The sequence below is a fragment of the Monosiga brevicollis genome, genomic scaffold, assembly GCF_000002865.3.
Source record: "Monosiga brevicollis MX1 MONBRscaffold_11 genomic scaffold, whole genome shotgun sequence".
NCBI classification, from domain to species: Eukaryota; class Choanoflagellata; order Craspedida; family Salpingoecidae; genus Monosiga; species Monosiga brevicollis.
This window is the reverse complement of record NW_001865048.1, coordinates 1,091,668-1,115,069: the sequence shown is the minus strand read 5'-3', so window position 1 is coordinate 1,115,069 and position 23,402 is coordinate 1,091,668. Positions and strand designations below refer to the sequence as shown.

The following is a 23,402-nucleotide window of genomic DNA, read 5'->3' as shown; positions in this document are numbered from 1 at the left end:
CTTGGCCTTTGCTAAGCCTCCTTGTCTTGGCAAGCTCTTCGAATTGCAATTTGCTGTCTCGCGCGTGCACACACAAGCCGCTTGACCTCTCGCCGCTTGACCTCTCGCCGCTTGACCTCTCGCTTGACCTCTCGCTTGACCTCTCTCACAACAGCCCAGATCATGACGAAACAGCCAAAAGGGTGTTTCCCATGTTGTTGCACGTCATGGCTTGAAAGCAAGCTAAAACTGTGACATTTGCTCTGGTTTTGCAGGGTCAATGGGTATCGACGAGAAACACAGGTTGTGGGTCTGACGGTTGTAGGGCTCAACAGGTCTCCGCGTCCCTTGTGGTCCCGTCGATCAAAGCCGGCCCTGGACCACTGGGTCGCAGGCATCACTTGGTGCTCGGGTATGATGTTGTTGCCTCTTCTTTGTCAAGAAGAGTCACACGGGAAAGAGGCCATGACGCGTCCGCCCAAACCTGGCACCTTTCCCCTCGACGCTCATCAATACACACCGTCCGTGTAACGATGTTGGCTTGACAGTTTAAAACCAGCTCATAGACGATTAAACTTTATGATTCACATAGGAGCGGAGAATGAAAAGACAGCTCCGCGGTCAATTACGACAGCGGCAAACATTTTGGCTGAAACTCGCCCTGTCACACTGTGGAATCATCGCTCGGAGGGGGCTCGGCTGGGTTCGATACAGGCAAGTGCGAAGAAGATGCTTCCGGAGTGTATGCACCATCCCTTTCAATGTCTTCGAGCGTCTTCCCACCGGTCTCGGGCACCACAAACTTTACAAACGCCACCGAGAGCAGGGACAAGCCGGCAAAGAGAAAGAAGGAGCCAGCAGGCGTCAGCCCCTGCGCCATGGAGAGATAAGTGCTGGTGATGATCCCGCTGACCACACGATTGACAAAGGTGGCCAGCCCCAGGGCTGGCCCCCGGACTTGCAGCGGAAAGATCTGCGAGCATCAAGTCGAACCCCAACGTGAGCATCCCCTGCGAACGATGCGTAACCGCCTTGGCTTGGAGATACGGCTTTTGCCCTGGAGATGCGGCAACAAGAGAGCAAGGACAAGGTCCCTGACCTCGGAGGAGACCACCCAGGTCAGCGGTCCAAAGCCAAAGCTGAATGTGGCCATAAAAAGAAAGATGCCGAGCAGGGTCAGGCCCAAGATATCGCCCGCCTCAAAAGAGATGGCCACCAGCAGACAGGAGAGCATGATCCCAACCCCGCTGCCCATCAGTAATGTTCGACGGCCGTATTTGTCGGTAAAGCACATGGCAATCAGCACAGACAGCAGCTTGACACCGCCCACGGCCATGTTGATCAAGAGCTGATGCTCCAGGCTCGTGATGCCCGCGTGCGCCAGCGTCTCGGGCACATAGTACAGCTGCCAAAAAGTCAAGCGAATGGGTACGATGAGTCGGCAGCATCTTGGGGAAAAAAAAAAAAAAAAACCCCTCATACCACACATGGACAGCACGGATGGCCCGTGTCACAGTCCAACCCTTGATGCATCTTTCATTCTCCAAATTCCCCAACTCCTCTTGATCTACCAACTAGCGTCCTAGACACGTCCGCCTGGCATACAAAGACAAGTGCGCTCTCCCCCAACATGAACCATACCAGAGCTTCAAGGCCCGAGGCTTGCTGAAAAAAGGCCACGCCTACGCCGGCCAGAATCAACCAGCGAGCGCCACGCATGGATGGCGAGAGCAGATCGCGCCAAGAGCCGAGTGGTTGCTGTGCTTCGTCTGCGAGGGTGGCCAGCGTGGCCTTGGCCTCGTCCACGGGGCAGCTCCGGGCAAGCACACGAAAGGCCTCGTCGCGGCGGCCCCGCCGCAAAAGGTATCGGGGCGACTCGGGCATGAAAAAGAGCGCCACCATAATCACAACCGGTGGCAGGCAGCCCAGACCTAGCATCCACCGCCATGACTGAGACACGGGCAGGCCGCTAAAGGCCCAGCTGTTGAGGTAACCCAGCAGTACGCCAATGTTGATGCTGATTTCGTTGAGGGACACGAGGGCACCCCGCACCGAAGCTGGTGCAAGCTCAGCCATGTAGAGCGGGGCGATGGTCAGCCCCGTCCCAACACCGAGCCCAGTCACGACGCGCCCGACGATGAGCGTGGTGTACTCATTGGCCAAAGCCATGAGGAGCCCGCCGGCAAGAAAGAGAACACAGGCCGAGCCCACGGCCATGCGGCGCCCCAGCGTGTCGGCTATCCAGCCGGCGCAAAGGGCACCAACGGCAGACACGTGCAGAATGCCGACAACCAGCTGAACCTGGTCGTCGTTGAGCCCAAGATCCCGACGGATGTAAAGCTTGGCCCCACTCATGACCCCTTGGTCGTAGCCAAGTAAGAGAGAGGTCAAGGCGGCAACGAACATGCACATGACGACAAAGCCATTGCGGGGAATAATACCGCAGAGAGGTCGCTGCTCAGGGTGCGGCGCGGGCGCCCAAGACGAGTGCTCCACACTCTCATCACTGGCGCGCGGGTCTTGCGCCGACTCCTGCGTGCCCAGCGGATCCCCTCCCAGTGCATCGTGAATCACGAGCACGTCCTCCATGCCATCACTACTGTCGTTCATGCTGCCCCACTCCCCCAGCCCTGCGCAAGCACGGCCACCCCAGACGGCGCTGTCCCCAGCGCTGCGCGAGTGTGCGTCAAGTCGGCCACGACGCCCGCGACGCTGCCAGCGATCATGTCACACATCAAAACAATCGCAGAAAATACTCGAAACAGCTTTGAAGTCGGCTGCAACTTGTACGTATCCCTCGTAGACTTTTGGACCATTTTGACCATGTACTTTGCTTGACTCGCTACAATTTCTTGAATACTTGCTGCATTTTCTATTTGCCAAAGGATCTACCTTGTAGTCAGCTTGTGCTTGTGTGACCGACCGTGGTCGTTGTTATGGTCGAATGGCTGAACGTTGGTGACGGTGTCACAGTGCCAGCAGCTGCATGTGGGGCGGGCTGGATGTGGGGGTTTTGGTGTTGGTAAGAGGAAAGAACGACGGATACAATGTCATGTACAATTTGCATGCTGTCGTTATCATCTCTTATGCCCGCCTAGTGCCAAGACACAGGTCTAGGTGTTTAGACTGCGCTCAATGGCCAGGCGTATCTGCTCTTCCTCTGACAAAGAGGACAGGTCAGCTGGCTGAGCAGGACCAGGGTTGGAGGGCGGAGCGGAATTAGAGTTAGAACCGGACTCTTGGAGTGATAGGGCGATGGCTTGAGCAATCAGCTCCTCCTCAGTGACGGGTTGCATGGGCTGGCCCTGGATGGTCTCCGAGCTCCTTCCCATGCTGGCCAATATTGCCTCTTGCAGGGCGGCTTCATCGCCCAGGCTGCCATTGACCTCAAAGTAGCCCTCGAATTCGTCGGCCCCGTAACCCTGGTGCATGCTAGCCTGCAATGCCATGGCCAGCATCCGTTCATCCTCGGAGCCAAACTCAGCCTGCCCGGCCAGCAATTGCCGATACCTGCCATCCGACCGACACCCAGACCCATGAGTTCTTGTTGCTGAATGAGTCACAATTGTACGATTCGACCGGTATCGTCATGCTGCACACACACACACACACACACACACACACACACACACGAACTGGCGCAGAGCGGAGCAACGCAGGAGGGGTCGACAGGCCTTGGAACATACCCGGTGGGCACCCCAAAGAGATCGTCGGTGCTGACACCTGCCAGCACATCGGCGTCAAGGGCCCGATAATTCTCAAACGTTGTGCGGGCCGTCAACACGCCATACAGTGGCACCTCGAGCTTGACCGGAAAGCCGGCCGGGAGGTTGAGATGTACAAAGTCGCGCAGCTTGGCCACATGGCGATTGGTGGGTGCGAGCAAGTCCAGGATCGGCAACAACTGATTTCGAAATGAAAGCGGAAAATCCGGCGACATCCACATGTTGAGATTAAGCGTCTGCTTCTTGCGCTTGACTTCACGTGGTCGGCCCACCACCAACCGCTTGCGGGCGGCCGGCGTGGCAATGTACTCCTCAAAGGAGAGGCCGTGGTCTCCGGCATGCTCGGTCTCGAGCGCCTCGACTTGCTCCGCCTCGGTGCCACCGCCTTGACTAGCGGTCAAGGCGTCAAAGCAGCCCACCTCCTGTGCCTCTGCGTCGCTGTTGTCTTGTCCACCAGCCGCGCGCATCATGCTTGAAATTGGGTTGCTCGAGCGCTGACGGGCTGGATGGTTTTTGGGCAGGTGCTCGAGGCGAGTAAGCGTTTCCAGCGTGAGATGATTGGTGCCGTAGACGCTACATTCGTAGGGACCCACGCTCTCGGTCCGGTTGCGCTGAAAGCCCCATATGCCGCTCTTGAGCCGCTGAAAACTGACATCTTCACTCATCTTGGTGGTTGTCACGGGAGCATTGAGGCGTGCCTGTGTCCATGCGCATGCGTGTACAGAGTAAGCCCGAGTAAGCGGCTGCAAAAGCAACAAGAGAACTGAGTTGGATGGTGTGCGTTTCGCAAAAAAAAAAAATTGCGTACCCGAATTTCCTTGGAGTCGGCTTGGCGATTTGGCGGCCGAGCTTCCATGGTCTCGATGTAGGCCGATTGGGTATCGTGATCAATGTACCGAACCTCAATATTGGCACCGGCCTCGTTGTCCGAGCTCTGGTCGGTGCTTTGCGGCAGCGAGAAGCAGACGGAGCGTTGGCCTCGGACCCATTTCATGTTTTCAAAACCCAAGAGCGTCATATCGAAGCGCAGATTGGAGCCGATCTTCCAGAGATGACACGTGTCACCTACAGCAGCACCCCGACACATGCCTCTTGTGAGTTGACAATGGTATGTACGGCTGTGCGTCCACAACAGCGTGTTGCTCACTGGGGCAGAGGGAAGAGGTGAGCGGAATCCAGCTCGAAAATTCCCACTTCATGTCCATCTAGCGGCAGAGTGCGAGCGTGAGTTGGCCTCTACGCACTCATGCCTACCAAGGACGCATGGAGATGTGGGGCAAACCTCAAAATCGGGAGTATCACGCAGGAGGGCCAAAAGATCCGAGACCTAGAGAAGAATCGGGGGGGAACAAAGCACAGTCATTTGGCAAAAGAAAAGTCAGACCACGCGCTGAGAAGAGGGACAGCACTTGAGCTTTGGCCTACGTCACGAGCAGTGGGTCTCGACCTGATCTTCAGTGTCCTGTTGAAGGCGAAAGTTCCGGCTATTCAAGACTTGTTCCAACAGGCCCGCGTTGCCTGATTCACACGCAAAGGCCCAACATGAGCGAGGCAACGTCCCGCAAGGTGTGGAAGAGCAGCAGTGAATAAATCATGGCAAGATAGGCCCTAGTTTGCTAGCAGACTATACCTCGACAGGTGGCATCGTGGACGGCGCTCCAGCCTACGGACGACGCGGGGCAGGGGGCGGCAAACATGCAAGGTCCAGGGCGTTCCCGTACAGAGGGTGAATGCGCCATGGGCTCGATGGGCTGGGGACGGCAGGGGTTGCTCTATCCCACCTTCGGCATCAACGTCGCCAATCTCTGCGCCGCAGTCGAGCAACGCTTGCACGCAAGCCTCGTGACCAAGCACGATCGCTAGCCGGAGCGGTGTTCGGCCTTGAGGATCAACAGCATTGATGTCGAGCTGTGACACCACAAGCGGAGAGAGCGGTCCATGAGCCAGTGAAGCCCTCGCCATGGTCATGAGGCACTCGATTCTATGTGGTGCCGATTGTACGCATCAAATGCGGCGCGGGCAACGACGTTACCGTGGCAGAGGCCAGGCGCTCCTGAAGCTGAGCGGCTCGGTTGTGCCAAACGAGCTCGTGAACTGGATAATCGCCGGGTATGCCCGGCGCACCGGCAGAAGCTGAGCGGGCACTGACAGCACCATGGCTCACTGAGTAGGCCGCTGAACTCTCCTCATTGGCCAACAGACCCTCGCGCACGGCGGCATCGTCATCCAAGCCCGCTTCATCCAGCCCCACGGCCTCGACACGATATCGACGGCGCGCCATGATCAAGGAAATGTCCAACAACCCTACGAAACAAGGCCCAAAAATTCCAAATGTGAACCAACAACCAAACCCAACAACTGACCAGACCACCACACCCCCCCCTCCCCCCAGACACCTCACCCCCAGCGCCACATCATCATCCCGCGCCGGGCTGCCGTCCTGACCTCAAATCTCAATGTTGTCAAGTGTCAGTGTCAGTGTGTGTGTGGGACTTTCTCATTAAATTTTACTCTCTCTCTCTCTCTCTCTCTCTCTCTCTTTATTTCTCTCTTTCTCAAACCGACCAAACCAATTCATCTCTCTCTCTCTCTCTCTCTCTCTCTCTCTCTCTCTCTCTCTCTCTCTCTCTCTCTCTCTCTCTCTCTTGCACATGTAAGACTATGTACCACCAGGTAATTATGTATTATACTTCGACTGACACAGGAGAAAGCTTCTGATGTCGATTCATCATGTCCCATCTATTTTGTATGTGTATTATATTTTACACTTTAATACATTAAAGTGTAATTTTGTGTGGTTTTTGAGGGAGTGGAAAGCACGATTGGTCCCACACACAGGTGTACATTCCAAAGGCAGACCCAAGCTTGCGACTGTATACACGACAACGTCACACCAAAGCCTCCAAGTTTTGCAAACCTCCCACACCAACAGGCTACTTATCCCACACCCGACGAACGATATACATAAGACTTTCAACCTCATATCTCACACACACTACGTGGCTCCATCACACACACGTTTTTATTTTTGTTTTGACAGCACCTTTCTTAACTCTTTTCCTCTCTCTCAAACTCTCTCAAACTCTCTCAAACTCTCTCAAACTCTCTCAAACTCTCTCAAACTCTCTCAAACTCTCTCTCATTTTTTTTCTCAAGGAAACGGCAGCGGCAGACCATTCGTGATGACCGGTTCAAACATGCTGACCCTGTTGGGGCTCACGTTCGTGTTGTCTCTGACGACCACCATGGTCATGGCCACGGATGGCAACCCGGGTTTTCGAGTTTGCTTGACCAACAAGGGCATGGACTATGCCCGCGAGGTTAGTGTGTCGCAAGCGAGCCAGCCAGCCACGAATGGCAGCCCCAACCAGCGCCCAACCAGCGCTCTTGCCATTTGGGCTTGTTCAAAGTGGACCACGTGAGCCTTGGCAGCCTCACTTGCATCTGTTCTGCCCGCCATGTACCTTTTCCTGGCCACGCCACGGTACCTTGCGTGTAGGTTGAGATGCCCATTCTCGCTCAGGAGCTGCAGTCCCTGACCATCCCTGACATCTCTGGCAGTGCTAAATCCCCTGTTGGACACGTACGTCACGCCATGCCCTCCTTTCCCAAAGCCTGGCCCAAAACCAGCAGCACCTCAGTGCTCATCCCTATCCTCGTTGTCGCCTTGCTTTCGCATTGCACGCACACACACACACACACACACACACACACACACACACATACAGATTGATTACGACATTTCCAACATCAAGGCTAGCACCGTCAACCTTGGTACCTCAGCCATCGACTCCCAGACGGACGGCATTCACCTTGACCTGAACTCGGCCACCATTGGCCTAACCGCCCACTGGTCTGTCGACTCTTCCCTCGCATGTCGGGCAAAGGCTATGGTGGCACCCTCGTGAGAAATGGCTCATGTTGCTCCCGTTCTTGCCTGCGCAACTACCAGGCACTACCGAGAGCATTCGTGGCCCCACGTCTCCGACTCGGGCTCTGTTGATATTTCGGCCGAAGACATTAGCATCAACCTTGTCCTGGACGTTGGCATGAGCAGCAGTCATGAGCCCACCATCAGCATCCCCAGGTTGGCGTTGATGTCCCACTTGACCCGCTCCACACACACACACACACACACACACACACACACACACACACACACACACACACACACACACACACACACACACACACACACACACACACACACACACACAAACGCGCTGGTTTCTGAATGCATGCGTATCCTGACCCTTCCTTGCCAAACTGCGGCCTCACTTTGGCCCTTTTTTTTGTTTGGTTTTTGGTTTTTTTTGCCAGCTGCTCGGGTGGCGTGCACAAGATTGACCTCAAGTTCCACGGCGGTGCTTCCTGGCTCTACAACCTCTTCACCGGCCTCATCGGTGGTACGCCGATGCACTCCTTATTCATCCTCCTCCACCTTCCAACTTCTCGCTGCCACACCTTCCAGGCTCATTACGAGTCACACCTGCTCATTGGCTCTTTTTCTGGCCCGACTTGGCAGACACGGTCAAGGATGCACTCAACAAGGAGCTTTGCAGCGAGATTCAAAAGGAGCTGGTTGAGACGGGTAACAAACTTTTGTCCACTTTGCCCACCACGGTGGATTTGGATGATTATGCCGAAATCAACTTTGAGCTCATCCAGGCCCCCAACACCACCTCGACCTATCTTCTTACCTCCCATCGCGGTGCCTTTGTTACCAAATCCCATAATACCACCCTGCCCCCTTTCAACGCCGCTCCTGTTCCCTACCCCTCAAACGTGACCCGCATGTTCTACTTGTTCATCGATGAGTACCTGGCTCGCTCGGTGCGTTTTTTGTTCGTTTGTCTGTTTTTCGTCAAGCACGCGGCCTACGCCATCCTCTCTCTGTCGTTTGCTTGACCCTATTTCCCGCCCTCATGCTCTACACGCTTGCTTCCCCTTTCCCGCGTACGCCTCCCCAGGCTGGCTGGGCCTATCAGCAGGCCGGATATTTGCAGTGGGTCATCACCAACAACGATGTGCCTTCTGGATTTCCCGTTCAACTGACCACTGCCAGCTTGGGTCAGCTCGTCCCGGGCCTCCTCAACGTTTGCGCCAACTGCACGATGGACATGCACCTGGCCGCCATCGAAGACCCCCTTGCCATCCAAATCAACGCCTCCACCGGCCTGGATCTTGTCCTTACCTTTAACATCTCCACATGTACGGGCCGAACCCGATTCTTCCAGACAAAACGTCTTGCAAGAGCAAGAATACAGTCGCCCACTCACCCAATGATCACCCAAACTTACCGTAGACATCAATCCCCCGGCGGGAACCAATGGCACCGACAAGTTTGCTTTCGCGCTTCAAGCCCGCATTTTCGGTGACGGCACCGTCCACCTCTACACCAACCAGGACACGGAGTACATTGGCGCGAACATCAGCTTTGTCAAGGTTGACCTTGCTGTCGTTGACAGCGCCGTGGGCAACATTGACCCCTCCCTTCTCCAAGATGTCATGAACGTCTTCTGCCAGGTGGGTCCTGTCAAGCTATCGCGACGCTTTTTTCCTCTTTTCCACTCTTGTGATATGCGCAGCCCCAGGCCTTACAAACCCCGTCTCCTTGACAGGAAGTCATCGTGCCCCAGCTGAACAAGCACATCACGCAAGGCTTTCCCATTCCCACAGTCAATGGTCTTACCTTTGTGGGCCCTGAGGTATGTATGCGTGAATTTGTAATGTTCTCGTCTTGATTGTTCTGGGCGCATTGCGAGGAACTCAATTGGTCGCGTTGAACGACCAAGAGAAGCCTGTCGCCTTGATATAGTGTACATACTCCTTCTCAAAGACATGGCTGCACAAGGGAACCACAACCACCAATACTATGCACACAAACCCTCACTCGCCGCGTTTCGGGACAACCATCCCATGTGCACATCAGATTGTCTTTGGTGACGGCTATGTGCGTATCGACACGGACATTAGCTATACTCCCTCCGCCTAAGGGCTAAAGCGTAGCATCACAGCAACGCTCTCAAAATTCATCAAGTTGTTCGCACCCATGGCCCGGCGCGTTGGTGGCTGCTGAATCAAAGCCATAATGACCCTCTCCCAAGAATTGCTCTTGAAACCTGGGCAAGGCCTGAAAGCCCCAGCGCGTCTCGCTTACGCTGCGCACCGTCTAAGGACACTCGCCGGATCGTGAGTTCCAAGTCCGAAGGATGCCAACCCGAGAAAGCCAGTGGTTGCAAGAGGGCGGCCATCGATACGGGCCAGACCTGAAGTAATTGATCGAGCTCGCGATACATTGTAAAGTCCACTTGAGATTCGTTCTTGTGTGCCTCGATGTTGGCCTGGTCATAGAAAAGCAGATCTTTGAGCAACACGGGCACCAAAACCACGCACGGGCCTCGGCATGCTGCTAAACGTGCACGATAATTGTGCATGTTCTTTGATGGATCCAATAGCCCATTCTCCAGCTTTCCAAACAGAGGGCACCCAAACGTAGTAGTGAGAGCGTGCGTGCGTCTCGGGTTTGATATGGGCCAATGATGGCGTTATACACAACAATTACCTTTGCAATGCCCTTCAGCACCTTTTTGGGCAGAGTCTTCCATGCAGCCTGGAGAGAGGCCAAACCGGGCTTGGCCAAAGCGTCCATCAAACCAAAAACAGAGGCAAAGTTGTTCAGATTGTCCGAGTGTAGCGTCGCTTGCACAATCTTTGATAGGCGCTCGGTCTAGGGATTCACGAGCATGTTAAATGAATCGAAAAAAAAAAGGCATCGGGGTTTGGCACAGGAAAACACAGAACAGCCGTAGTTCACTGCCAGCGACAAGGGCGCGTTCTCCAACCTGCAAATCCGGATCTGCAGCCGTGCTCACGTAGGCTTGGACCCATGCTGCCTGCCCAAACCAGGTTTGCCCCGAATGAGATCCCCGACCGATTTTGGCACCGCGTAGCAGACCAATGCGCGTACTTCATCATTGAACAAATTGATATAATCGTCGAGCTGAGGAGTGAACGCGTCGTCGTGTCGTCGCATGTTCATGACAAACTCAACGGAACGGACGCGGCCAAGACAAGAGGTATGGAGGAGTGCAAGCTGCTCGGCGAGCGCGATGCCGGACAGTCCGTCCACAATGGCAAACAGTTCCGGGCTTGGCGTCATTTTGGGCAGCGATTCAAAAGGCGTTGCCTGTGTCATGCAAAGTCGAAATAAATCACAGTCAATGAGTTTGAAAAGGCCGAGCGTTGTCGAGGGAAACCAGACAAGTGCTGATGGGCAAGCGTTTCATACCTTGAGATCTGGGATTTGAGAGCGTAGCCTCCTGACAAAGTCACTAAACCCAGACAGCTCGACATAATCCAACATGGCCTGAAGCAAGAAGAAGAACCCAAGGGCTCGAGTGAGCCTCAGAAGCTGTTCTATGCGCTTCTGTACCACCCCAGACTGCGCGCACACCTCGAGATCGGTTCTCAATTCGCTGTTCGAATCGAAATCGTGCCAGTGATGAGTCACCCAGCCGTATAGCACCCCAAGTGTCTAAAGCGGACAAGCGGAGAGGCAAGTCAACGTTTGTGAGCCAGCGGGGCAACAGGTTGGCACCTGAGCGCGCAAAATCTGACTTTGATCCGGCTGCCGTGCGTGTCTAGCTGTTCCTGTATTGGAATTGCAGCTGTGAGGGGGTGTAGAGTTGCACAGTGCGAGCTCTAGAGCGAGAGAAGCGCAACACCATGAAATAATGACTCATCAAGCACAAGCCGACCTGGTTGGAGCTGAGGGGATCTTTTGCCTCGACAACCTCCATCTCCTCTTGCATGGGTGTGCGAAAGCGCTGATGTAACGCCGCCAGCAACTCCACTGGCGTCATAAAAAGTCTGCGCGGCCGTAAGCAGGTCAGCGAGATGAAAGACGCGGCCCAGAGACTATAATCCGCAGGCATCGCAGTTGTCCTTTATGACCGCAACGACTCACCGAAACACAAGCAGAAATATGCGGGAAAACCCTTGGTCGGAAGCATCGGTCAAGGTTTCCTGCGTGCTGGCCCAAGGAGTCTTCCGCTTGCGTGGGCTGGTCAGCGTTGAACCGCGAGGTTGCTTGGCCTGGAAAAGCAATGGTGCGATCAGCGTCATTGAGGTCCCCAGCGCAAAGAAATAAAGTGACCAGCATTGCTCGGAATATGGTGCACATTGATGCATGCCCGGGCAGTATTGGCAGTAGATTGGTTGTGTGCAGTGTGCTTTGTGATACGGGACAGGAAGGGCGATAAACATACATCAAGAAGAATGCCACGAACATGGGTCGAAGTTAAATAGGTCAACATTTGAGCGTGTGTGCCAGCGACGAATTCAATGCCAAATTCGCGGACGCGCAGCAGCATGCGGTCATTCTGGGCCCCTACAAACCGCCATGCGTACGCCGACATGGCGTAAAGAAGCAAGATATAGGAGCTTGAGATGAATGATTTGGCCAGTTGTACGAGAAGCTTCAAGGCAGTTTCGCTGACACAAGAAGAGGGGTGGGGCATACCAGGTTGCTGTTTGGGCCGACGCTTCGTGGCCCGTTGTAGCTCTCGACGCAAGCCGCTTGAGTCTGAGGCTGAAAAGGCGAGCTTAAACAGTTGTGAACTGGCATCCAGGCTCTTCTTGCGATTCTTGGCTTTGTGCGCTCGGCGACGCGCCTTTGGGCTGCTCTTGGGGCTGCTCTTGGGGCTGCTCTTAGGAGAGGCGGCTGCACTCGATGTTTGCGAGTCGAGATCGGGTTTCGATATGGCCGGCGCATTCCACGTTTCATTGGCGTTGGAGCTGTCGGCATTTTCCGGGTCACTCAAATCGACTTCATCTTCCTCGTCTTCAATGCCAAATTCTTTCAAGTGTGCCGCCGCCATCGAGGCGTAGTCTAGTATTTTTCCGTTGTACCAAGTGAAATCAGGCAACGCCGAGCGGCAACAGGCCCCTGTGTTATTCACACTCGGGGACCATGCAACGCAATTTGGACAATGGGCACCGTGCCTGAGTCTGGCTTAGCTGGGTTCTTACCAAAGGCACTCACACGGCGTGAGGCTGGCCCGCTGCGGATGGCAAAGTCGTAAATGGCCTCCTCTTCTGCCTCTTGGTCTGCCGTGTCACCTGCTAGCGCGCCCTCTTGGTTGTCATAGAGATCCTGAAGACGAGGTTGAGCCCGATCAAGCGGTGCCTCGGGTCCAGGACTAGCAATGCCAGCTTCCAGCTCAGGCAATGGCGAGCCCACAGGCATCCCACCAGCTAGAGCTGGAATGGACTGCTGGCGAGATAGCAGCGAATGGCTGGAGCCGTGGGAGGAGAGGAGGTCCTCGGCTAAGAGCACGGGCGAGTTGCGACGAAAGGGACTAAAGCAGCGCAGATCAGTTGAGTCTTCGAATGAAGACATGACCCCAAACTGAGCTTCGTGGGCCAGCTCTTGGCGAGCAGAAGACAGCAAGGCTTCAGCCTCCTGGCGTTCCAGAGAGAGCTCGAGGACCGAGCGTCGTTGGGCTAGCCAGTCGCATCGCGCAGGCCCACCATGAGATTGCCCGAGACAAAACTGCCCAGCGCTGACGGTTGACCAGATATCCCTTACTGAAGAAATTTGGGTGTGGGCCACGAAGGGCACGCAGTGGCTGGGGCATGGCCGGAAAGCGAGGAATGTCCACGGGGAGCGGGGACGGGGAGGGATCGCGGGCGTGCTTTTGCTGACACTGGCGGATCGCGAGCTGAAGTTGCTTGTGTAAAAGCTTGCCTGCTGTGCTCATGAGCAGAAGCGTGAAGTCACCAAAGGCCAGCTCAACGGGCGACTCCTGTCGAGTAGAAATGACAGCCGTTGGCAAAGGGGAAGGGGCATTGAGACCATGAGCCAGTGCTGCGGACACGGCAGGGCTGAGGCAAGCGCGGGAAGGGGTCTGTGGGACCTAAGCACCAGCTGTGTAAAGCAAGTTGACACCCCTCACCATACCTTGGCCACGGCGACGCCTTCAAGCGGGACGGGCCGCCAGACCAGATGCTGGCCCTGGGAATCGGTGAGAAGAAGCACGCCCTGATACACCAGAGCCGTGGCAGCGCCAAGCGAAAGAACAGAAGCTTCGTTATTGACGTCCAAGACGTCGGCAGATTCGACGTCGTGGCGGGCCAGAAGTCCAGCCAGTGCCCCGTCTCGTTCGAGTGGGCCCTTGAACCGAGCCCGAGTGAGGAACAGAGCGGCATCGTCAGAAGATTGAGGCGCGCCAAGACCAAGTCGCTGAAACCATCAAGCCCGCTGTTACGTGATCCTAGGGCATACCTGGTGATGGGCATAACTGCCCCAATCTAGCCCTGACGTGGCCATGGCTCGCCGTCACGGCGTCCAGAACAACCGTTTGCGCCGTCGCGCGTCTCAGCCAGCCTCGATTCGCACGCCGATGTTGTGGGCGGAGCAACGCCACGCCAGTCACCCAATACCCTAAACACTCTCAGCCTCTCTCCTCTCTCTCTCTCAAACCTCTCCCACCTTCCTCTCAAATTCTCCCTCCATGAACATGCACCGAGCTTGCTCGACTGCGCCCAGGCAGACACCTGCACCAAAAGATCAACAACTGTCATCCGAGCACCACCCCCACTGCCGCGATCCCGAACCGCCGCGCTCTCTCTCTCACTCACACACACACACACTCTCTCTCTCTCTCTCTCTCTCAATTCAAAACTGCGCACGAGCGGACACACACACACACACACACACACACACACACACACACACACAAACGCTGTGTCGTCCAAATATAGCAAATGCTTGCTATGAGAAGATAAGGTGTAGATGCGATAACGTGGCATCTTTCTACATTATACATGAGTACTTTTAGTCTCTAACATTATACTGATCGTTTAAAAGTCGATATACTGCTACGGAAACTAGGGCCTGGCGTCACTCTGAACATCCCCTCACTCGTGTCGCCTCAAACCCAGCGCCGCTTGAATTTATTTTTTTTTGCGAGAGAGAGAGAGACACACACACACACACAGAGCGCGCGCGCAGCCCGTTGGAGCCGGACGGATACGGAGAGGCAGGGAATGGTCGCACTGGACTGCAAGAGCAGTCAGGCGTGACTGCATTCAAGAGCTGCGACGATTGTCCTCCATTTGGGTTGCGGACTCGGCTTGCTATTGTTGGATTGATCTTATCGAGCCCATGAGCCGCGTCACAATGGCGTCGACCTCTGTCAGCCCCCAGGAACCCGATGCTATCAATTCGACGAGTGCCGTGAGCCCAGAGCGATCAAACGCGGCAATAGCACGCCCAGCCCCACTATGCCCGGGGTGTCACCGGGTGATGCACCGCGCCTTTTGCGCTGCCTGTCTCAGTGGGGGCGAGGTCACGCGCTCCGCATCCGCCCTGCCAGGCCTCCTGCATGACCACATCCATGCCCTGTTGGCCGAAGAGCCCGTGGGCCCAGCTTCAGGTGATCCACATGCACAGCATGGCCCCCTTGAAGATGTCGACGCCCCACCCCTGCACGCCTCCCTCGTCGCCCGGGCACAGGCGCCCGTGCAACAAATTATGGCCCAGCTCCACGAGCCCCTCGGCAGCAAGGTGGCTCGCTTGCATGCAGCTCGCAGCGCCGCGCAGCACGCACGCGACCAGTTGGCAACTTTGGATGGGGAACAAACCACGCGTCTACGACTACTACACACGCTTCAGATGCGCCACGCGGCCCGTCGACGACTTGTTCAACAGCTACAGCAGCGCCGCAAGGCTCAGGTGGCGCTCATCAAGGCCCTCACCCTTGCCAGCAATCGGGAGCATCTTGTGCGCCGGCATTGCGCCAACTTGGCACAAAAGCAGGCCAGGGCCCAGCAACAGCTACTTGGCGCGCGCACCGAGTTGGATCGAACGCATCTGGCCTGGCTCCGCCGCTTACAAGCACACATCGATGCCTTGGGTCAGGCGCCAGAACATGTGCCCCTCCTGCAACCCCCACCCATGCCATCTCCACCGCCAGAGCCACACACAGGACCAGTGGAACGGGCATCGACCACCGTGACGGCGCCGGACGCATCGGTTTCCCCGCAGCCAGATCCGCCGGCGACGTGCCGCGCAACGGCCCAGGAGACCTCACTCGAACCAGACCTGGATCATTCGCGAGTACTACAGTCACAGCACCTCGCAGTTACAGAGCTGAATCGTCGCATGCAGCAAGCTCAGCACCTGCGACTGGCCGAAATCCAACCGTGCACACATTCGGTAACTCGTCTGCCCCAGGGGTACCTCAGCAGCTCGTCGGGTGGGGAGGCTTCGCACGGCTCACGCGCTGGCGCACAACTTCAAGTCATGTGTTTGTCCTGCGTGCGCGTGCGCCTCCAAACCGTCCGGCAACTGCGCGTGCTAGCGCTCAAGGAGTTGTTCTTGGTTCGGCATGAAACCATTGCTGGGCTGCCGCTGCCAGCTGACGACGACGTGTTGGCGGCGCTGACACGCGACGCCGCGGCTGTGCTCAGCGCCCTTCATGCGCTTGCCGCCTTTTGTCGAGCGCTCTGTCAGGCATTGAATTTGTCAGCGGCCTGCGACGTGCTGTCGGCATCGGCACTGGAACAGCTGGCCGAGAGCGCCGCCAATGCGCCGTGGGTCAAAGTGTCACCGGCACGCGTGACGACCACCTATACGCAGCTCAAGCATGCCCTGGCCACTGTGTTCTTACAGGATGGTGCGACTTTGCAGCTCATCACAACGCACGGGAGCCGCCAATCCATCATCAAGTCGCCGCTCGAGCTCATCCACCAGTGCACTCACCCTTCGACCAATCTCAACCTGGGGGCCGGCTTGGCCGCAGGCGTCTCGTTGGTCGACGTCATTCCCTCTCGCTGGCTCGGACTGGACGACTTTGCTCTCGAAGATTAGATTGGGCTTTATGCCCCCGCGAAGAGTGCTTGGCATGATCAGGACATAAATTGTCCTGTTTCATCTGACAGCGCCGGGACCAGTGGTGTGAGCTGTCTGCAGGCCTGCATTCATTGCGTGTTCAAATGTGTGACGTAGCGGGAGTGTACCAGCTGGTGTGGCGTGAATGCGTGACCTTGCTTTTTGCTTTTTGCTTTTGCTTTTGTTTACCTTTGTTTTCTGCTCAACGTGAATGATGAATCAAAAGTTTCGTTAGCCCAGTCGTTATGCCGAGACTTGCAGAAGTGCAATGGGTCGTGGGCGCGGTACGTTACCGTGCCCCCCCTGCTCTGTGTGCCGGAGTATTGTTTGAAGGCCATTTGGCTGCAGTGAATTTTCGAAAATTTTCCATCAAATAAATTGAGAATTTTTCAAGACTTTTTTTCTTTTTTTTTCCACAGTTGTTCTGAAATTTTTTGTGTCCACGCCCTAACAGAAAGCGCGTACTGTCGACCACCAAAGTGCGCCGAGCAACACCGGATCCGTTGGATTTCAGAGATACCACGAGGATGGAGATGCTTGGCGATAAACTGGTGGCTTCCGGGTTTGTTTACAGAGGTCGTTGAAACACGGCGGCGTTCAGGAGCTGGGCTTGCTTCAGGGTCTCATTATGGTCAGTGAGATCTCGGCGAGGCACACGCGTCATCAGGACATAAGGAGCACCGCCGGGTCGAGAGCTATGCCAATGGAGGGTGCGTACATAGAAGAGAGTATCAGGTGAGTCGCGCATCAAGGTTATGTACTTTACAGTCGGCCCATCGTGGGAGGAACCAAACGTACTGGTCGACAAAGGCCCGCAAATCCCCGATGGTGGCGTCTTCGTTGAAATGACCGACCAGACGCGTATTATCAGCGAGGCGAATCTGCACTTTGGTGGTGGGCTTGCTCTCATCCACGGGTCGCATGCTTGGGGCCGAGGTGGCAGCGGCCGTCGAAGACGCAGCTGGGGTCGATGTGGTTGAGTCTTGGGCCCCACCCATGGCCGGGGTGGGGGCACCCAAACGATGCCCAGCTCCCGCAAAAGAGCGCACCTGTCGCTTGGGTGCCTCAAAGGGTTCATCGTGCCGATCCTCAAGCTCAACATGAACATTGTTCCCCAAACTGCGCAGTTCTTGGGGGACAAAACTAATTTGATTGCGTTTCGAGCACAGGAGCAGTGAGTCTTGGGGCTAAAGGCTCTCGTCCGAGGTCAGGCTTGAGAAAAATGGCCCAAGAAATGAATGGCACGATAAACACACTGCAGGCACCGGGGTCAAATGCCGGTGGCGCTACGAACCCAGAAGATACTTCATTGAGGAACTGTTGATTGGCAGGGTCGGTCATGTTGCGAAGTGTGGGCGTGTTTTCACCGTCATCCACGGAAAAGCCACCCCGCCAGAATGTGATCTTGACCAGCTTCTTCTCGGGTGGCTGGGCCCTGGCCGCCAGAGGCACGCCTACCGTTTCGGACGGCACGGTGTCGGTCTCGCCCAAGCGAAAGCCTGCATTGATAAAAAACAGCCCGATTTCCGAGCGAGTACCGCGAGTGAGTGTGAGCAGGCACACGGCCCGATTGCGTAGCAAAAAGCGCTGCGACGTGTACCTTGACCAGCAAAGGCCGAACGCTGGCGAGCGGCCTCAGCTTCTTGCTGTCGATACTCGTCCATCGACTGTCCGACCCTGCTCGATTGGGGCCGGCGGCGCGCGTGAGCAAAAGACAGCTTGCGGCCGTGCCTCGTGTGAGCAGCGGACCTACTCTTTGGCTCGCTCCAGAAATGCGTTGCGCGCTTCGTTGGCATCCTTGGGTGGGCCCTGCACTGCAATGCCACTGCAAAATGGACCACCAAAACAGCGGCGTCGACGGCAAAGGGGCGGTCAGTACACGCGCGGGAGATTGGGTGTGAGTGCCTGGCCAGAGAGACGCCAGCTGCTGCACCTGCGATCTCCCCCACTGAAAAAGGTCTGTCCTGCATCGGGTTTGGCCTCATCCGAGGCCATGCTCGAGAACGTGGCAATACCGGTTCTAGGTATGGGCAACGGCAGGGGCAGTGTCAGTGTGTTGATCAAGCCAGACCACACACGGCTGCATTCGCACTCGAGGACGCTGGTCGAGCTCCAGACACTGCAACGCTCATGGGTGCCCATTGCTCGCATTGCATGGGCGCGGGCGACGCTCGCAAGGGTTGTGCGCATACGCACCGACGCGGTTGCTGGGGTTGCGCGGCGGCTGTGACGGGCGCGGTTGGCTGGGCCGAGGCCGTCGCGGCAACCGGGCCGCTGGTGTGATGGTCAGGTGCCTCATTCTCCATGCCTGTTTCATCGTGTTCGGCCAGATACAAGATGATGGCTGTCTAAACGAGGTGGGGGTTGTTCAGGCGCGCGCCGAGCGCGGCACCGTCACCGTGAGCGATGCGGGAGCCGTTCTTGGCACAACGTGACGTGGGTTTCCCCCACAGCCGCCAGCCCCGCATCCTACCTGTGCGTCGCCCGAAGCGCGTTGTAGATATGCAGTGGCCTCGGCGGGACTGGCTCCCGTCGCACCGCAAAACAAGCTCAGCTTCTCAGACTCATCCATGGCGCTGCCGTTTTTGGTCCTCTTGCAGCTCCAGTCACTGTCACTGAGAGAGAGAGAGAGGAGTGTGTGTGTGTAGAAGAGAGAGAAGAAAGAGTTTGAGAGAGTTTGAGAGAGAGTTTGAGAAGAGAGAGTTTGAGAGAGAGAGTTTGAGAGAGAGAGTTTGAGAGAGAGAGTTCGAGCGAGAGAGTTCGAGCGAGAGAGAGAGAGAGCGAGAGAGTTTGAGAGAGTTTGAGAGAGGGAGAGAGACAAAAGAGAAAGAGAGAGAGAGAGGGAGAGACAAAAGAGAAAGAGAAAGGAAGATAAAACATCTGACATTAGGTGTTGAGAGTGTAATATGCTCACTGTATTCGCATACAAGAACTTTTGAAGTGCATGCATGCTTGGTCGTCTTGGCTTGCGGCTGCGAGACGTTGCGCGTCATTCGCTCTGAGCAACCACTGCCGTCGATTGGTCGGGTGCGCGCTCATCTATGCCAGTGACCTTCGTTTTCAAAGAACCGCGCTGGTCTTGCCAGCCAACCCCTTGCCTTTTGCCAGATCCCTCAGACCTTGTTCGCGCTTCTCTGTCTGGGTGGCAACTCCTCTTTTCCTGGTTTTGGTTCCCGGACTTCAGCACCATGGCGACGCGGGCCTTTGAGGTACTGCTCGAGGCCGAGGCCGCCACGCAGCGTGCTCGAGACTATCATGGCCTCTCTGCTGCCAGCGTTGAGCGCATCAAGGTCTGACTGAAAGATGATCGCAGACAACAGCATCGCCCCGCCTCGTTTCGCCGTCTCACAGCCAGCTGGCATTCCTTCCTATCCAGGTGACGGCTCGCAAGATGGACAAGCTCATGCACCTGGGCCAAAAGTATCAGTCACACCTGGCGTACGTGTCGCAACGCACCAACTTTCTCATCTGCCACAGTCCTCTTGCCCTTACTCTCGGGTGTTTGACCATGCCTCATGCGCCCTCAGGCAAGCTTGTCAGGTTGGCGCCGACTTCTTCGAAGCTACGCATGCCCTGCTGGGCCCACATATCGAGGCCGATGGTCAGCACCCCAGTCCCAGCTCGCGTGACTCAGAGCGTATCGCCACACCTTGATTGGCTCTCCTCACGGTCACCCTCGCCTCTCTCCCATCGTGAATCTGATGCCTCAGGAGACATTGAGACGCTGAGCGCGAGCTGTATTCGCTTGGTGGCCCAGCTTCAAGCGTACAATGCCAACATGCATACAGTCAGCATGGTGCTCATGCAGCAAGTGTTACCCTTTTTCTACGAACACGCCACAGTCTGGCCCAAGCGCGCCCAGGACGCCGAACGCCAACTCACCCGCCGTACGTCATCCAATATCTCAGACGGCAGGTCGAAGTCAGGGCAGGGCAAGGTGCAGGCGCTTGTCACTGTTGGTATTGCCGAAATCACGCAAGTAAGCCGATGTGGCACTCATCGTTGAGATGCACCACGGCATTGAGCGTAGAAGCCGACGAGGATCGACGCAAGGTGCACAAGGATTCGTCGCGAATGGTCAAGGCCTGCAAACGCGCCTCGGCCAAGCCAGACAAGGTGGCTCCAGCCAATGCGGCCGTGTTTGAATTTGCTCGCAGCTGTGCCGAGTACGAAGACCACCAGATGGAGATGGCCCGCCGTCTTATCACGGGAGAGCGTCGCTTCCTTTGCTCTCTGGCCGAAGACTTTGCCGTCCTCGGTGACTCCTGTCTCGAGGCCCAACTTTCTCTGCCCTTGATTGCGTACGGCATGCTCTGGTGTTGTTGACAACTGGTCCTGCTCTCCTAACTCGTTTCCCTTGCAACGCGCAAACTTGTTGTACCAAACATCAATGTCAGGGTCAGGGCCTGTCTCTCCATTGATCTGAATCACCAACAATGCCTCACGGCCCTCTTCTGATCAAATCCCATGGGATAGGCAGCAGAGTGAGGATGTGCTGCGACTGGCGGCCAATCCAGACTTGCTGCCCTTTCATCCCACCCTGCATGCGCTGCAAACGGCCGTGCAGAACAGGAATGGGCAACCTTCAGCCGGTCTAGCCGAGGACAACATGTCTACCGTGTCCCGCACACCCAGTGGAGTCTACGCCAAGCCGGTGCGGCCTTCCATGGTCGTCTTAAACGGAGCTCAGGCAAATAAAGGGGCCATTGCTCCTCCCTCTTCCGCATCAACTGCCATGCCAGCCCCCGCAATGACGGGAACGGCACCACCGCCGCCACCACCGCCACCGCCAGCGCCAGCGTTGGGTGGAGGTATTCAGGCGTCACCTTTGAGACGCCACGATACCCACGAGCTGGATGGCGATGAAGTGACGACGGACGACGAGGAAGATGACTTTGACGATTTTGAAGGGGACGAGGAACAGGAGAGCAGCGCTTCTTTGCCACCCCCTCCGCCTTCATTGGTGCCGGGTAGCTCGGGCAACTACTCGCCGCTGAAGCCACCGACACCACCAGCCAAACCAGCGCATGCCATCTTGTCTATTCCGCCGCCTCCGCAGGATGCGCCCGGCGCCAGCCTTCGGCCACCTGCACCGCCACAAAACACACCCGCCTCCACCGAGCCGAGCCCAATCATGGCCACGCCCAGTGCCATCAAGCCAACTGCCGCGGGTGCACCCCCACCACCTCCACCCGGTTGGCTTGATGCGCGCTCTGTGATTGTGAAGTTTGTGTGCGAGGGTGTTGTTTTTCTTCTTCAATTAATCATAATTTATTTGGCCAGGGGACTGAGTGCTCACGGATGCTTTGGGCGATGATTGGCTACGTGTAGGCCCACCCCCTGACCTTCTCAAGGACCACATCCCCATATCCTCAGGTTCCAGCTGGCATCCACGTACGTTCGACAATGTTGCGTGTCTGGAGCTTCGCGCTTGGGTGCACTTGTGTGTGCGTGTGGCAAGTACACCGACCAGCCGAGCATTGCGTGCTTTGACTCATGTTTTTTTTCATATTTGCTTTCGTGTAGCCACGGATGAGCAAAAAGCGGCCCGGGAGGCGCACTTGGAGCAGATGAAGCGTGAAGCTGCAGCCTCGTACGTGATGACGGGTTGGCCGCCTTCTCCCTTCACCTTTTTTTTTTTTTTTTTTCATGCCTGTGATCTTGACCAATGGGCTCTTCTATCTATTGTGGTTTGACTCTGGCAACGACAGCGGCGGCGGCGGTGCCAACATGTCCAGCCTCGCAGAAATGGTGGCTCAACGGTCAGTCGAGACTTTGCTTGGAATGGCAGTGTGCTGTGACGCACTGCACCAGCGCTGACGGCAACCAGAGTGCAAGGGACGCTCCGCTCATCGCTGGGTCGTGGCACACATGCCTGCACCACGATCATGTAGGGGCAAAGAGCGCTTGGAGAAGCGGCAAAACAGCCCCCTGTAGGCTTTCTGATTCTTCTTTCTTCCTGAAATCGCTGTTATTGTTGTTGTTGTTGTTGTCCATCCCTATGGTGGTCTCAAACCTCACGTCGCGCTTGGTTCACCGCACCCTGCAGTTTACCTCGCAAAAAGCAGCCGTCTTCCAATGCTCAAGTGGGCGCGGACGTCTTGCAAGACGCTCGCAGCCATCTCCGTCATCAAACCCCTTAAACTGCTCTGTCTTTGATGCATGCACGCACGCATGGCCTCGAGAGAGGTGCTGATGGGCGAGTTGGAGGAAACCGATGCAGTTTTTGTTTGTCGACTCCATCGGAATGGATCTTTCGTTCTCGGGCACAACGCCTCGGATGCATTGTCGTGGTGTGTGAGGACTGTTCAACGGCCTGGGTGTCAATGTCCTTCCTTGGGGTTTCTCAGGTGCCCAGGCTGACCAGCCACGTTTCCTCCGATCCACCACCAAGCTTTGGTTGTTGGGTCTCAAGTTGATACCCAAACACGATGTTGAACGGGCCATCATCCCAACAACAGTTTGAACCATCCTCGCAGCACAGAACAGACAGCAAACAGTACAAGTACAGGTCAGTCCAGCACGGACCAGTACAACACAGCACAGCACAGCACAACACAACACAAGAGAAGGCACAACAAAGCAGTGCAGGGACACACCGCGCCACACACACCTTGGGGATTCACGGAAACGTTGAGATCAGCGTCATCTTCGGTGAAAACTTCACAAAAGTCCGGTGAACGAGGCACTTTTGCACGAAAAGCTGAGGAATCGACCGTTTTTGGAGAAGTCCAAGTAGAGGGTTTGGATGCCTACTGTTCCCACAACCACTCTTGTCTTGTCCCCTTATGAACCGAGTT

At 56.1% G+C, this 23,402-nt stretch overlaps 6 protein-coding genes across 6 annotated transcripts, besides 3 other annotated features; 3 read left to right on the top strand and 3 right to left on the bottom strand.

Moving 5' to 3' along the window:
* Positions 1-729: 729 nt before the first annotated feature.
* Positions 730-952: a sequence feature (Protein overlapping with rRNA (MONBRDRAFT_8633, EDQ89041.1) was converted to a misc_feature.).
* A 126-nt stretch (positions 953-1,078) lies between these two features.
* Positions 1,079-1,384: a sequence feature (Protein overlapping with rRNA (MONBRDRAFT_8633, EDQ89041.1) was converted to a misc_feature.).
* A 236-nt stretch (positions 1,385-1,620) lies between these two features.
* Positions 1,621-2,391: a sequence feature (Protein overlapping with rRNA (MONBRDRAFT_8633, EDQ89041.1) was converted to a misc_feature.).
* A 701-nt stretch (positions 2,392-3,092) lies between these two features.
* On the bottom strand, positions 3,093-5,672 carry MONBRDRAFT_25849 (uncharacterized protein; the record flags this gene model as incomplete). The annotated part of the gene is made up of 7 exons (XM_001746093.1): positions 3,093-3,489; positions 3,666-4,402; positions 4,513-4,769; positions 4,959-5,031; positions 5,152-5,222; positions 5,335-5,367; positions 5,486-5,672. The coding sequence occupies 7 exons, from the start codon at positions 5,670-5,672 to the stop codon at positions 3,093-3,095; spliced, it is 1,755 nt and encodes a 584-aa protein (XP_001746145.1).
* Positions 5,673-5,983: 311 nt separating this feature from the next.
* MONBRDRAFT_25848 (uncharacterized protein) lies at positions 5,984-9,699 on the top strand (the record flags this gene model as incomplete). Its single annotated transcript, XM_001746229.1, has 12 exons — positions 5,984-6,037; positions 6,097-6,377; positions 6,745-7,024; positions 7,204-7,287; positions 7,433-7,557; positions 7,657-7,791; positions 8,025-8,110; positions 8,230-8,537; positions 8,675-8,915; positions 9,010-9,230; positions 9,326-9,412; positions 9,544-9,699. The coding sequence occupies 12 exons, from the start codon at positions 5,984-5,986 to the stop codon at positions 9,697-9,699; spliced, it is 2,058 nt and encodes a 685-aa protein (XP_001746281.1).
* Positions 9,700-10,575: 876 nt separating this feature from the next.
* On the bottom strand, positions 10,576-14,229 carry MONBRDRAFT_8630 (uncharacterized protein; the record flags this gene model as incomplete). The annotated part of the gene is made up of 9 exons (XM_001746092.1): positions 10,576-10,893; positions 10,996-11,241; positions 11,465-11,576; positions 11,674-11,801; positions 11,975-12,654; positions 12,738-13,295; positions 13,414-13,513; positions 13,669-13,950; positions 14,200-14,229. The coding sequence occupies 9 exons, from the start codon at positions 14,227-14,229 to the stop codon at positions 10,576-10,578; spliced, it is 2,454 nt and encodes an 817-aa protein (XP_001746144.1).
* Positions 14,230-14,889: 660 nt separating this feature from the next.
* On the top strand, positions 14,890-16,581 carry MONBRDRAFT_8629 (uncharacterized protein; the record flags this gene model as incomplete). The annotated part of the gene is made up of 1 exon (XM_001746228.1): positions 14,890-16,581. One exon carries the CDS (start codon positions 14,890-14,892, stop codon positions 16,579-16,581), a length of 1,692 nt encoding a protein of 563 aa, XP_001746280.1.
* A 381-nt stretch (positions 16,582-16,962) lies between these two features.
* MONBRDRAFT_32605 (uncharacterized protein) lies at positions 16,963-19,489 on the bottom strand (the record flags this gene model as incomplete). The annotated part of the gene is made up of 8 exons (XM_001746091.1): positions 16,963-17,297; positions 17,401-17,745; positions 17,897-18,101; positions 18,203-18,279; positions 18,356-18,427; positions 18,536-18,622; positions 18,799-18,950; positions 19,076-19,489. The coding sequence occupies 8 exons, from the start codon at positions 19,487-19,489 to the stop codon at positions 17,171-17,173; spliced, it is 1,479 nt and encodes a 492-aa protein (XP_001746143.1). The 3' UTR covers positions 16,963-17,170.
* A 301-nt stretch (positions 19,490-19,790) lies between these two features.
* Positions 19,791-22,539, top strand: MONBRDRAFT_25844 (uncharacterized protein; the record flags this gene model as incomplete). The annotated part of the gene is made up of 10 exons (XM_001746227.1): positions 19,791-19,892; positions 19,979-20,040; positions 20,130-20,203; positions 20,313-20,489; positions 20,633-20,903; positions 21,079-21,797; positions 21,934-21,996; positions 22,129-22,195; positions 22,314-22,364; positions 22,497-22,539. The coding sequence occupies 10 exons, from the start codon at positions 19,791-19,793 to the stop codon at positions 22,537-22,539; spliced, it is 1,629 nt and encodes a 542-aa protein (XP_001746279.1).
* Between the last annotated feature and the right edge of the window lie 863 nt (positions 22,540-23,402).